Source organism: Tiliqua scincoides, chromosome 2 (assembly GCF_035046505.1).
Source record: "Tiliqua scincoides isolate rTilSci1 chromosome 2, rTilSci1.hap2, whole genome shotgun sequence".
Classification (NCBI taxonomy): Eukaryota; Metazoa; Chordata; class Lepidosauria; order Squamata; family Scincidae; genus Tiliqua; species Tiliqua scincoides.
Genome location: NC_089822.1, coordinates 69,631,721 through 69,647,046, shown reverse-complemented (window position 1 = coordinate 69,647,046; position 15,326 = coordinate 69,631,721). Strand labels below are relative to the sequence as shown.

At 42.3% G+C, this 15,326-nt stretch overlaps 1 protein-coding gene across 1 annotated transcript; it reads left to right on the top strand.

Moving 5' to 3' along the window:
* The first annotated feature begins 2,818 nt into the window (after nucleotides 1-2,818).
* On the top strand, nucleotides 2,819-15,120 carry LOC136638533 (cytochrome P450 1A1-like). Its single transcript, XM_066612576.1, has 7 exons — nucleotides 2,819-3,646; nucleotides 4,997-5,120; nucleotides 5,898-5,987; nucleotides 6,107-6,227; nucleotides 7,704-7,790; nucleotides 11,318-11,582; nucleotides 14,854-15,120. The coding sequence occupies exons 1-7, from the start codon at nucleotides 2,819-2,821 to the stop codon at nucleotides 15,118-15,120; spliced, it is 1,782 nt and encodes a 593-aa protein (XP_066468673.1).
* Nucleotides 15,121-15,326: the final 206 nt, after the last annotated feature.

Here is a 15,326-nt window from a genome sequence, read left to right as displayed (position 1 = left end):
TTCTTTGTGGTTCAACAGTGAACCATAAATCCTGAGCTCCTGAAGGAAGGCTTCTCGTGAACATGTGCAGAATGCTGGCTATACCTCAATAACAAGCAAACACAGCAAGGTCTGTGCGTTTATTCTATGCCAACAGCATGTTAGGCAAGTAAAAATACAAATAAAACTGATGTGACTGCCTGCCTTTTTGTTAGTGACAAAAAATACTTTCACAAGTCATGCTAAGAACCCTTTCTTTTATCTTGAATTCATCAAGGCTGGTAGTGGAGCACAGAAGAGAAGCAATTTTAATAGAATATAAATTCTAGCCCATGTGGAACATCAGAAACTCAAAATATGGAAGATGAAAAATAAATTTAAGCATCATTTTTGAAATGATAAATATCTGTCTTCTTCATCTCCAGTATTTCTGGAAGGGAAAATATTTCAGTGGATGTAAATAGTTCTATCTCACACCAGCTCTTTAGAAGTGTTTTGAAAGAGAGGGAGGGAGAGATCTAAAAATTTCACACTTTGAACATTCTCACGCATAGCAGTAAGATGTCCAGAATTGCTGCTCTGAGGTTCAGATTCACCACACGTGTCCTGATGACTTTGTTAACAGGAGTAAAGCCAAGATGTATTCCAGGAATTCTAGAGCAGTGAAAGGGACATTTAAAGTAAACAGTTCTTGAAGTGGAGGCCCAGTCAGGGAAACTGCAATCCTGTGCAAAGTTCTCTCCATGGAGGTTGTTTATTACAGCAGTATCATAAACGGTTGATACTTGGCGCATAGTTTAGTACACCCTCCAAACAGATTTCTTCAAGCGGAAGAGAAGGTAATTATATCTTCTGTTTTGCTGGAAACTGTCTTAGCATGCATTTTCGACTTGCCTTTCCAAATAACTACATCTCTTTCTGCTAATGTAGTAATCAAAGGTGCTGGAAACAGGATGGCCAACTGGTGTTCTTTGGTGCACCAGTTTGGCTTCTAAGTCTCTTGTTTCTCATTCCCAGTCTAATTCCTTTTCAGGGACCGAGGCTGTGCTTGATCAAGATTGTGGCCAACTACATACCCAGAGAAGTAAGTCCCATTATGTTCAATGGGGCTCCCTTCCAGGAACGTGTGAATTGCAGCCTTAAGGACCTTACATTGAATCATCTGTAGTAATCCTAGGTCCTTGGGGATTTTCAAATGCAGTATGCCATTGAATACCAGTTGTTGGAGAGCACTGGTGGAAAAGGGATTATTGCCTTCAAGATCTGGTAGGCTGTTGTGGGATGCAGAAAACAGGACTAGACAAGCCTTTGGTCTGACCTGAGATCTAGAAACTGTTTTTTAGACTGTTCAGGCTTCTGACAAAATTCCACACACTGTATGTTACCTATATCACTGTTAGTGAATCAACTACTCAGAGAGAGGTTCAACTTCTGATCGAACATGAATTTGTACTCTTGTTAGCACAGTTAGTTAAAATCAAACATTCCTTCTCTGTAAGATTGCTTCTCATTTGATGTGGCAGACCTATTTAGTACATGCACTGTGGATCATATTTTTACAAAGGCTGTTTTATAGAAATAATTGTAAGCATCGGTTGTTCCATGGACTAATGCAGATCTGTGTTTGTGGCTACTATTAGTTTACAATTACGCATTCATAGCTTCCTTTTAAACATTAGTGAAGTGGCTAAAAGCATGCCTGCTCTTTCAGGTACAGGGTAGGTCTTAGAAAAGGTTTGCAGGCATCTAGTGTGAAAACAGTGATCTTTTCTATACTCCAGAAGAGCCACAAAAGAGTTTCTTAGAATATGTAAAGTTTGTATTATTTCCTTATGGAAGTTTTAAATAGCGTGTACACACACACACACAGAGGGAGATGTTGCTTATAACTCTCTTTGCGAAAAAGAAAGATGCATCTTCTTGGTGTTGTCTTGAAGCTATACAGTAATTGCTGTAATGCAATTACAACATTGCATTGTCTTAGAGCTATACATGCAATTGCTAGCTGAGTATTCTGACATATTTGGCCCTTTGAAGACTTTACTGTGTTTACTAACAAATATTCTGATACTTCTAAGTCTTTGACACTGAAGTGCTTTTTCCAGTAAAATACGTCTTTTGCTAAGAGTGTACATTGCAAGTGAGTTGCCTGATGCTCTCCCAAGGGCTTGGGGTGGGGGCCCTGTTCACTAGGGAAAAGGAATTCATTCTTTTAACCACATGGAGGTGCTAGATAGTAAGCAAGGTTGAGCAATTAAAAGCTTTGTTCAGAGAAACCTGAGTTTCTAGGATGATACACTAAGAATAGCTTCTGAGGTTTTGTTTAGTTAACCATAAAGAACTTTTGAACCCTTGATTATCCTTCCCAGACTTATGAGAATGGTCCTCCTTCTGTACTGTGTGGGGGGAAGAAGGCTGTTACAGGCTTCCAGGAGTGGGTAGTAGCTCTTCCGCCCAGAATGATTTCTAGCCACAGAATGAGGCCAGTGGGTGGGACTTAAGGAGAGAAGCAAATCAGAGAGGACTTCTGAATCTGGATCCTTACTTTTATATCTGAGCCCATTAAAATCCAATTCTGCCTGGCCCACAAGTGTACACATTTCGTCCCTGTTGTGTATATGCAATGTTGAGCAGAAATAGCTTAAGGCACTATGAATCAAACTGATTTTGCTGACTGAAAGGCAGTTGACCTGCAGGATGTTTTGCCTGAGGTTGCTATGCTTCACAAATCAATAAGCCTACAAATGTTTATAGTAAGTTCTTGGTTGTGGGGAGGGAAAAAGGAAGTAGCTTAAAAGTTCCCTGTATTTTATTTTTTCAGATATTTCCTCTTTTGGAAATGAATTTTGCATTTGCAGAGGTTTCCTCCTTGGAGGTGGCCATTGCCTTTTTTACAGCGGCAGCTGTTTTAATTTCTGTTCAAACTTTAATGGGGAGAATTAAGAGAAAGCCACCCCTTCCACCAGGACCATGGTCTCTACCCATTGTAGGGAATCTTTTCCAGCTCGGAAAGTATCCTTATGTTTCATTTGATCGCATGAGGAAGAAATATGGAGATGTGTTCCAGATCAGGATGGGCATGGTTCCTGTGGTGGTCGTGAATGGCATGGAGACGGTTAAACAGGTGCTGTTAAGAGATGGGGAGAGTTTTGCTGGCAGGCCCGACATGCATACCTTTTCTTTCTTTGCCGATGGGGAGAGCCTGTCATTTTCGGTGAAGTATGGACAGAGCTGGAAGCTTCAGAAGAAAATTGCCGGCAAAGCTCTGCGATCTCTTGCCAAATCAGAGGCCAAGTCCTCCTCTTTCTCTTGTCTTCTGGAAGAGCATGTCTGTGCTGAAGCTTCAGAACTGGTGAAAACCTTCATGGATCTCTCAACCAAAGAAGGCTGCTTTGATCCTGCTGCCAGCATAACTCTTACCGTTGCTAACATTGTCTGCGCCCTCTGCTTTGGCAAGAGGTACGATCACAGTGACAAAGAGTTTCTGAGTGTAGTTAAGATAAATCATGATCTTGTGGAAGTCTTGGGAACTTTCAATCCAGCTGATTTTATACCCTGTCTTCGTTATCTGCCTCTCCCTGCTGCCAAGGCTGCTCGTGCATTTTATGGGAAATTGAATAACTTTGTGTCACAACATGTAGAGGACCATTACCCTACTTACGATAAGGTAAGCCTTCAGAAGTGGAGGTTGAAAGCAAATGAGATTAACAGCCCAATCCTACTGCACAATGATGCAATGGTATCAGCATTGTATCCGCTGTGTCCTGGGAGTGTTGGAATCGTATTGATGGGCTACCACATGGCAATTAGTAATAGCAATATTCCCTGTTGGCACTGTGTGTTAGGCTGCTTCAGAACTCCTCCACAATACAGATGTTGCCTGCTGCAAGAGGATACAAAATAGCAATAGTTTGCAGTCAGCAATCTGTACCACAGCAGGCTCCAGAGGTGTTGGGGGTGGCGGTGGCTTGGTGGGTGGAGAGATACTGATGTCCTGGCAAGAATAATATCACTACAGCCTCATCCTAGATATATTTACTTGGCAGTAAGTTACAGTGAGTTTAATGATACTTAGGGCAGCACAGCAATTTACAAGTCCTGTAGGTGACATCAGTGTTGCACTGAATGATTTCCATTGCGCACACAAAAAAATGTACAGGTAAAATGTGCACAAACACATTCCACAAATACCCATAAATACTCATCAGGCCCACTTTCCAGTCTAGTTTTTCAAGCACATGCATGTGTCTCATTAATGATGGGCATGCATGCCCATGCATACTCCTTACACCATGTTTTCCACAGCACAGTGGGTCCTTGGTGTACGTAGGGGATCTGTTCCCAGACCCCTTGCACATACGGATTTCTGTGCATAATCAAATCCACAGAAGTGCCTATTAGAAGGCCCCAGCAGGTTTTCTGTGATGGAGGGAGATTGCTCACAACCTCCCCACACCTTAGAATACCTGCCAGAGCCTTCTGACAGGCACTTATGCCTTCTGGGTGCCTCTGGGAGGCTTTCTAAGAATGAGAGAGAGGCCTTACTGTGATTCAGAACATCTTCAGAATGTGTCCAGGAGATCAGGTGAGATCTCTTGGAGATCAGGTATCCAGGAGATCAGGTGAGGCATCTCACCTGTGAGGCATGTGAGGCACTCCAGCATGGGTCAGCACCCACATGGGGTCAAATCTGCAGGTGCAGAACCCGCAAAGAAGGAAGGCCCACTGTAATTGTAATGCGTATCTTGCACAGCAATCATTACGTGCAGCACTTCCTTTCTCCCAAGTAAATGTGTATAGCATTGCTGTATTATATCCCTAAGGGATTTAATAATACGATTTATTAGTAATTTGTGCCATTTTCCCGAAGAAATAGTCTCCGTAGATTCCAAAACTTTTCACTTGTGTAAAGGAAATTAACAAGATAGATTCTCGTAATGTTGGTTACAAAGAACATAGCATAAAAACTGGTTAGCTAGACAAAAATAGCATCACGAGTTTTGTTTGTTTCCTTTAGAACCATCTCAGAGATATTACTGATGCTCTGATTAGTATAAGTAATGAAGAAAGAACTAATGAGAAAGCTGCAACCTTATCTAATAAGAAAATAATAATTACTGTTAATGACATATTTGGAGCTGGTAAGTATTAGCCAATGACCCAGAGTCATAAAAAATGTTTAAGATGCCCCTTAAAGCACAGTTGATCACTACAAATGTCGGACGTTTGCATCAAGAGAATGTGAAATTCCTATAGGTTCCTATCATTTTAAGTAATGCTTAAAATTGATAAGATTAAAGTTTCAGTTACATGTGTGCATAATCATATATCCCCGCCTTGAGGCTTAGATTTAATTTTAAGTAACAACTAGGAGCCAGAACCTCAAATTGGGGCAGAACCACAGAGTGGGGGGCTTTTGTAGCTTGTCCTGCCTGCAGTCTTTATCCTGATCACACATAGCCCCATGTGTTAAATGGAACAAATACAGCTTCTAATAATGTTGGTTTTCAATTTAAAATAATGTGTAAGGGCAGTATTGGACCAAGGTAGGGGCAAACTACTAACACCCCCTACCCCCCAGTTTTTCCCCATTTTATGCTCCCCCAGGCATTATTTATAATTAAATCTTAGCCCCATTTTCCTTAGATTTGCAAGGTGTGCAATTCAGCACACATGTTAACTTCATCCTGAGAAGCAGCAAGGTATATTTCCCATGTCTGTATCCCAGTATTTTTGAGCCTGATTCATGTGGTAGCTTTTGTGTTGAAGCCAGGAGGAGGATTGGGGGTTAAACTTGCTATATGCTAAGTACTCTAGCATTGATTTCAGTTTATGAAAGTACCTCCAGCTCATTACCAAACTTTGCCTATGAAATCTAACTTGGCTGTAGAATATCTAACATTCCATTTATGTTGTAGGTTTTGGTACTCTCTCATCATGTTTCCAATGGATTTTTCTGTACTTGATAAACAACCCAGAAATTCAAACAAAAATTCAAGAAGAAATTGGTAATGTTGTTTTTGATTAAAGATTTCTCTCTTTTTTTAAAGAAAGAAACACCACTGAAGCCCTTCAGTGAGTCACTGAAACACATTGCATTAAATGTGGCCTGTTTTGTTCTTTGCAGATGAAACAATTGGGGTAAAACCACCAAGATTTGATGATCGAAAAAATCTGCATTACACAGAAGCTTTCATCAATGAAATCTTTAGACACACCTCTTTTATCCCCTTCAGCATACCTCACTGGTAAGAAGCACAAGCAGAGAGTGTTCCTGCTGAAGCATAAGCACCTACTGCGAGTACTGGCATCATATAGATATAAGAGACTTTATATAGTGGTAATCGAATGCAACTGCTATACAGGCACAGACACTTCCATGAGGGATTACAGGCTTGCAAACTACTTTTTTTTTAGCTGTTGGGGCTTATTTTGTTCAGGACTTACCAATAGCTTTTTAATTAAAACTGAACTTTCAGAAGAACCTAGGAAAGGGTATCTCCTCTGGATCTCTTAGGACTTTCCTATGTATTGAAATAGAAAATGGCCCTGCTTCAGACCAAACTGCTATACAGGTTTCATGGGAATCCGTAGTTGAATCTCCTGGTTGTTGAATGAGTTTTTTTTTTAAAAATTCATTAAACCAATCTTTTTTTAAGACGGACTTTCTTTATTAGCCTGAGTTGGCAAGTTCTCAAACTGGGCAGGCAAATGTGGCATATTACTGTCCCAGATGAAAGAGAAGAAGGCAAGATGTGCAATGCAAAGTTCTTGAAGCTTATTTTTGGTGTGGGGACAGAAAGCTGCTGTTCTCCTGCTTTTGCACAGAATTACAAGTTGAAACTCATTATTTGTGAGGGTTCTGTGGATGGCAAAAATTGCACTAAAGCAAATCCATTTAAAAAACCATGTCCTTTTGCTCAGCAATTTAAAAAGTTTTGCTGACCTTTTGTAATGCACACAGAGGCAATCAGTCTCTCTCCAAGCACTTAGAAAGGCTTCACTCTGAGGCAGCAATTTCTCCCTTCCCCAGGAGCCCAGCGTAGGGAAAGAATGGAGGAGGTGATAATGACTTGGAGGTCTGGTCTAGAGGGTAGAGCCTCCATTTGCCTGAAGATAACATCCACAAGGTCGCCAGTTCGAGGCCACCGGCACCGTGCGACATTGAAGCAGCTGACAAGCTGAGACGAGTTATTCCATCTGCTCTGAGCATGGGAGGATGGAGGCCAGAATGTGAAACCAGATCAGAAATAAACATCTGAATGTTGTGGTTCTTGAAAGATAGAACCTTCTTTCAATTGTAAAAATCCTTTGGGGATTTAAATAGCCTACCTATGTAAACAGCCTTGAATAAAGTCTTGAATAAAGACCAAGAAAGGCGGTATATAAATACCTGTATTATTATTATTCATTCATGCGCTCAGGGGTAAGGGAGGGGTTGCTTGCTTGGGAGTGAAGCTGTTTTAAGTGCCTGGAGAGAGGATGATTGTCAGCCAGCTGCCCTGTCTAGCATTAATGAGGCTCTTGTTAAACAACATTTTCCTTTTAATTTAAAGGGCCCTTCTCTTCAGGTTGAGATAAAACCGCAGGTAAAAAATCCATGGATAATTAGGTTATACCTGTACTTCAGTACAGACTACTGCAGATAGTCCTGGTTGTTATAAACTATTGTTCACATCCACAGTTGTCATGTTGGATTAAAGGGATGTATTTTGGTCTTCCAGCACCACCAAAGATACCGTTCTCAACGGGTATTTTATTCCCCAGAACACTTGTGTCTACATTAACTTGTATCAAGTAAATCATGATGAGTAAGTATACTGGCATTATAGTCTGCATTTTTTTACTTGCAGTCTACCAAACCCAAACCCGGCAGCGTATGCATTGCAGCCATTTTATCATATAATAGCAAATTATGCATCATTATGATGGACTTTGTTCTCTCTCTCTGTCCATGTGTGTGTTTGTAACATATACTGCAATGACTCCTAGGGAACGTGATGCATGAGTTCTGCATATGGAAATTCATATTGGACCCTCTTGATGCACCTATTGTTGGAAGTAATGCCCCTTCCTGCTACTTTCCTATGTTGCTTTTTAGAAAATCTGGTGTAAACTGGAATTCCCAATAAATATTTTCTTTTTTAAAAAAATTTTTATTTTCCAAAATAAAAACAAACAACAAATATAAACAAACACATAATAAACACAAACTCAATATACAACACACACAAAAAACACAAAAACACACCCTTGGAGGGTGCAAGCAATCATATATCAATATATCTAATCAATCAATACATATCTTCTAATCTTGTTCCTCTTCTAGTTTAGCCTCTTAATATCATTCATCTATCATATCATATCCTGTATAATATATCATGTATACAATATATTCATATACATTTACAACTTCATTTTCAACCAAGCATAAAATGGTCTCCATTGCTCTATCTGTGTTGGTTTGCCTCTGTATCTCTGTAAGCCTATCCATTTCTGCCACATTCATTATTTTCTCTATTAATGCATCTTTCATTGGAACTTTAATATCTTTCCAGTATCTAACATATAAAATCCTTGCAGCAGTTAATATAATAACTAAATACACATCATTTCCTCTATCTATAATATCTAAGGTAATATTAAGCAAAAATAACTCTGGTTTCAACAATATCATAAATCCAACGATCTCTTGTATTGGATTCCTTACCATTTTCCAATATACTTGCATTTTTACATGTCCACCACATATGATAAAATGTCTCTTCTTCACATTTATACTTCCAACTTTTGATATGTTCCGATTCATTTTTACCAGTTTTACTGGTGTCATGTACCATCTATAAAACATTTTATATACATTTTCTTTAAAAATTTGTTGCTTTAGCAAATTTTATTTTATATTTCCAAATCTATTCCCATTGTTATAATGTAATATTATGACCTATCCATATTTAACTTTTACAATTGAAGGAAGGCTTTCTTTCGTTTTTGAGGTGAACTTAAGCCATTTATGTTGACAGAGTAAATACTCCATCCTCCCTCAACCATCATGTTTCTTTTTACTATTCACCTTTTCTTTTTGTCTTCTTCTTGTTACTGTTGGTGAGTGCCTCCTTGTCCCTCTAGTTTCTTCCTTTTCTGATTCCTCAGTTATCTCTGAATCATCTGATTTCTTTTCTTCCAGCTCCATTTCTACACTTTCTAGTTATTTTCTTCTCAGTTCCTCTTCCTCCTTTTCTTCATTTCTTGTCTCACCTTTCATCACTGTACTCAAAAAATTTTCTGCTTCCATTGTTGAATTTATATTATATCTCTGTGACTGGAATTGAAAAAAACATACCATCCAAAAGAAACCTTCTATATGGTATTTGCTTTCCTCTTAAAAATTTTGCTAGCTCTTCATATTCTTATCTCTTCTTTCTCACTCTCCATGGGACATGTCTCAGAATTTTCACTTTGCTACCCTCCACCATCCATTCCTTTTCCTGAGAGATCTTCAGTATTTTATCTCTGTAGAAAGTTCTGATGAATTTCACATGGATTTCTCTTGGTAATTCATGTTTTCTTAGATAAAAAGTGCTCACTCTTCTCGCTGAATCCAGATCCATGAGTATCTCCTCTGTTGGCGTGTCGATCCACTCTGATATTAAATCACCAATCAGACGTTGTGTATCTTCCCCTTTCTGTTCTGGTACATTTTGTATTCTTACTTACTTTGGTAAACCTTTATTGGCATATAGAAAGCATTTTGTATTCTCACCATTCGAGCTGCACTCTCCATCTGAATTTCCATTAAAGTTGCCTCTCCATCATATTGCTTCTGTTCGATCTCCAGTATTCTAGATTGATCTTTTGTTGTCTTTTCTTCTAATTTTCTAATCTTTTGTGTATTCTCATCTGCTTGGCCTTTAAAGGCTTTCAGTTGCACACTAAGATCATTTAGTTGTGTAGTTAGAACATAAGAACAGCCCCACTGGATCAGGCCATAGGCCCATCTAGTCCAGTTTCCTGTATCTCACAGCGGCCCACCAAATGCCCCAGGGAGCACACCAGATAACAAGAGACCTCATCCTGGTGCCCTCCCTTGCATCTGGCATTCTGACATAACCCATTTCTAAAATCAGGAGGTTGCGCATACACATCATGGCTTGTACCCCGTAATGGATTTTTCCTCCAGAAACTTGTCCAATTCCCTTTTAAAGGTGTCTAGGCTAGATGCCAGCACCACATCCTGCGGCAAGGAGTTCCACAGACCGACCACACGCTGAGTAAAGAAATATTTTCTTTTGTCTGTCCTAACTCGCCCAACACTCAATTTTAGTGGATGTCCCCTGGTTCTGGTGTTATGTGAGAGTTATATGAACAATACTTAGGGACCTGAGGGCTCCCCCTCCTCTCAGTAGTGTAGCCGCAGGGGGGCATAGTACTAGATTTTGTAGGGTGCCTCAACACATTGCAAGCTGTCCCTCCTCCTTGCCGTCAGAGCTATTCCTTGCAGTGAGAGCACCACAGGATGCAGTGCATGCCCCATTGGCATGGCTATACCGGCACTGGAAAACTGGATAGGATTGGGCTCTCAATTGGTGGATTTAAGGTAGGGGGATGCTGTTGTAAATTAGCTATCGATGTATGGAGCCAGTAGTCTTTTCTGAGCTACCACCAGGAAGCAGCAGCAGTGGTAGTTTGCTGCCATGGCGTGGCCTGAACCAGTGCAGGGGGATGTTTGTGGGTGGTGAGAGAAACAACCCGTGTTGGGAGAGGAATTGGGGGAGTGTCAGGGAAGGGGGAAAGGATCCAGTAGCAGTTGACCACACTGGATCTTATCAAAACCTTTTTCTCTCCTTGGACATACATCACCAAAATGGCTGGCATATGCCTAAGAAGACCCATAGGCGATTGGGCAACCTACCTGGAGGTAAGTAAATCATTTTTTCTTACCTACTGTAGGCTATCCAATTGCACCCCCCCATAATGTACACCGCACCCTCAGTTGTACCTCTGCATGCTGTAACGGAGGATAGAACTGGGGCCTTAGTTTAATAAGTCGGTTTCCCTGAGTTCATTTCTAACAGGAAGTACAGTTTGTTCTTAAAATGGAAACTTATACTCTCCCTCTCCCACATGCAGGAGAGAAAGTGAGAGTTTATGGCTTCCTTTGCATTGTTCCCATAGTTCTAAATCATGGTTTGGCATTACTTCTGAATTGGGTAAATGTTGAATGTGTCTCTTGAAATGAACAGAAGTGTTCCTGTTGAGTATAACCATATAACCTTTGCAGTTGAAGTATGAATGCTGTTTTACAGAGGTCACTAAAACATGGTTCTCTTTACTACAGAACCTTGTGGGTGGACCCTTACCTGTTTAATCCTAAGAGATTTCTGAATGAAAATGGTGAACTGAAGAAGAGTTTGGCTGAGAAGGTTTTGATTTTTGGAATGGGGATACGAAAGTGTCTGGGTGAAGAAGTAGCACGTAATGAGATTTTTGTTATACTCACCACCATCTTGCAACGGCTTAAGCTGGAGAAGCCCCCTGAAGATCAACTTGATCTCACTCCAATCTGTGGACTATCTATGGTACCTAAACCATACCGAATTCAAGTAGCACCACGGATTTAACTTGATCTCATTTGTGAGGAGGGAAAAGGTAATTATGCCTAATTGTATAATGGAAGGCAATCCATAGGCTCTGTGTATCTGTTTTCTAGTGTGTGATTTCTAGTGATTTGCCATGATGTATTATTTTTCATCCAACCAGTTGTTGTCATTAACAAGTTTTTATGTACCAATCAGTCCAATCCTAACTAAATCCCTGTGCAGTGATGCAGTGGCACTGATGCAGGCTATGCTTTATCCTGCAGGGGATTTTTGGCTGGTGGTCTCCTTGGAGTAAGGGACCATTTTTCCCCTTGCCCCTGGGTAAGCCCCAGAAGCTGCAACATATCAACTCAGCAGCAGTGACATTGCAGGTGCAAGTATGTGTTGATCCATGCAGGTGGAAAAGGCCCAGGAAGAGGATTTGGATATGGCACTTGTCAGTGCCACTGATCCTGCCCACTTCTCTGTTCCACCCCCTCTCTGATCCATCACCACCCTGTTGCAACCTCCACCACCCTATTCAATCTACTCCCTGCATTCCCCCCCCCCCCCATATACCTGTCCTGGTGGGATTTCAGATGACTGCCAGCACACGTAGGAAGACTCTGGGATTCCCACCAGTGCACCAGTTTCCTGTTCTGTCACAAAGCGCTTTACGGCATGTTTGCAGCAGTGCATGCCAGCAGAATATGTGAATGCCAGCACAGGCCCTAGTCAGAATTGGGCCATGTATGTTTTTCCCTAGAGCTGAAGTATTCAATCTGTGCGTTCCGCCTCCCTAATGAGGTGTGGCTCGCCTGTAGGGGTGTCCCCAGGCATCTGCGGAGAGAGTCTGCTCTGCTCCACCTGCTGACTTGCTGCTTTTCTGCAGCTGTGAATGAGGTGGGTGGGGCAGCTTGAGGCTGGGAAGGCTGTGAAACATGCTGGGGGGAGGTGGGAGAGAAGGCTGGCTGGGCAGGCAGAGGTGCCACATCTTATCACGGAGCTCTCTCCATGTGCAACCTCGCCCCGAGGACTACATTTCCCAGCGTGCCCCTTGCCCTGGGCATCCTGGGATTGGTCAAGGCTGCTTGGGAAGGAAGGAGCCAACCTGCTCCTAGTGGGGGGGGGGTGTCCAAATGCCCCAGCCTGCATTCCTCCGTCTTGCCTGGGGGGAGCAGGGGTGGCATCTGCATGCTGGGTGTGTGTGTGTGTGTGTGTGTGTGTGTGTGTGTGTGTGTGTGTGTGAAAGAGAGAGAGAGAGAGAGAGAGAGAGAGAGAGAGAGAGAGAGCAGCCCCCATCTACTTTGGGGTGAGTTGTAATCTTGCTGGGTGTGGCTGCAATCCTTTCCACACTTTCCCGGGAGTAAGCCCCATTGACTCAAATGGGGCTTACTTCTGAGTAGGCCTACATAGGCTTGGGGTCTGTGTCAGCTTAACCAAGGATCCTCACCTTCTCTTTTTCCTCCCCCTTCAAAAAAGAAAAAAAGCCACTCTTGATGGCTTTGTCTCCAAAAATTGATTAAAAATAAAAATCCCCATTCCTTTTTAGCCATTCCCCTTTTTGCATATGTCAGCAACCAGAAAAAGAAGGTGTGTGAAGTCCAGTCTTGAAGTCTGCATGTCCATTTAAAGTCTTGATAATGAAGCGTTTGCCCCTCCTGCCATACGGAGATTAGAAAATTGGCATTTTACACACCAATGTTAAACTTAACTGATTTCCCACCTTACCACTTTTTCTGGGAACTGAAGGAACTGGGGTGGGGGCTGATGTTACAAATGCTGTTCCCCATTGTAGGAGTTTGATTTGAGAGAATGTCCATTCACCTTCATTTGTGTAAAATCCAGATTGAAAGTCAATTCTAAATTGTGTAGTGATTCCATGTTAAGAACACGTAATGTAGGTTTTTTTACTTTTTAATGCAATTTTTGTTGTTGGAGAAAGGCCTTTTTCACTGTATGCTGTGAATTCTTGGTGAATAATGAATGTGTAACTGGGAACCTCTTCTCAAGACACCCTTAAGTTTCCTGGTCTGCTTTAGTATATAGACTTTTAAATTAGACTATGCTGTATCACACCTTTTAATAACATTTCATATGCAGACTTTCTTCTTTGTTGCAGCTCAACATTTCCCCTTGAGGCATATGGCCCAGGCCTGCTCAACAAAGAGTTCTCCTTGATTTGGGACCAAATTGTGCATGTGTGTGCGCGTGTGTGCGCGCACACACACATGCACGCACACACGTACACCTTGACTCAGGTAATAAAGTACCTAAATGGATTCTGTCCCTTCAACTTGTCTCTTTCAAATTCATGTTTCACTTGACCCGGCGTAGTGGTAGGCAGGGTTATTTGAACCCATACTCGTAGTGGAAATGCAGAGGAAGAAAAACAGCTTCTGTAGCCATTTCCAATCTTGTACACAACTAAACAACACAAGTCTCTTACATCAAGGACTGTTCTGCAGTTTAAGCAAATGTCAACCCTTCTGCAGTTGAAAGTATTTCTTTATCTCAACTCGGAATTTCCTCCCTCATTGAACTGCTTGCACTTACCTTAACTGGCCCTGAAACTATCATTCTGGCTATTTGGAAAAGCGTGGGAAGAGAATGTTTACTGCTTTTTATCTTTATTCAGAAATAGGCACATTTTAATGTATCTCTGGTCTTTCCGTGTTTGGATGGCTTGTAATTTCACATGGCCGCATTTCCCCTTTACTTTCATCAGTGCTATCCTTGACATTTTGCTTAAAACAACAATTTCTGTCCATTTAGCAAAAGAGGCACAAGATTCATTTTGCTAAGAGGCTCAGTTCATTAGGTGAAAGAAAACATACTCCATGTACAACGATGAACATAATGGAATTCTGGGGGAAATAAAGTTATTGCAAAATTTGTAATAGCAGGCAAGACAACGGAACTTGTTGGAAAATACACAATGATTGTATGGATTGTGGAGGCTTAGAAGTGGGCTTAGTTGACCTGTACTTGAAAGAACCAAACCAACTATCTATTGGACTGCACTACAGGTCTGACCATCCACTGGCGGACCTAGAGAGGGGCAAATGGGGCAAATACCCTGAGCGCCGACCCTCCACGGGTGCCTCTGGACCCTCGCCCCCCCCCAGGAAGAGCACCCAGGAGCGCTGCAGAGAGGCAGCTTGCTGCCTCTCCATCAGTGCCTCGACGCCGACTGAGCCGTCCCCTCCCCTCCTCCTTTATAGGAGGATAGGAGACAGGTGCCCTAGAGAGGCACTGACACTCTAGGGCTCCCATCTCATCTCCTCCTATAAAGGAGGAGGGGAGAGGAGCTGGCTCAGTCAGCACTGAGAGTCTTCTTCGGAGAAAACGCGTGCCGCTTCCCGGCCCCCACGGAGCCTTCTGCGCAGCTTACAAGCTGCAGAAGGTCTCCACGGCAGTGGTCTGGGGCTGCTGGAAGCAGCCCCAGACTGCTGCCCTGGAGACCCCCGCGGCGCAGAAGGCTCCGTGGGGACCTCGGCTGCCTCCTCCGTTCCCCCTTGTTTTCAAAGGGGGAATGGAGGAGGCAGCTGCGCGGAAGTAATTGCGGCGACATTGTTACCGCAATTACTTCCGGGTCAGGTGTGCGTGGGGGACAGAGAAGGGGGCAAAACAGGGTGTGGGGGGGGGTAGAATACTGGGGGTTGCCCTGGCCGTGGGGACCCTCAGGAACACCACTGTGACCATCATGCCCTGCAGGGCTTGTGCTTTCTGAAAAGTGCAAAGCCTCTGAAGATCAGAAAAAAGGAC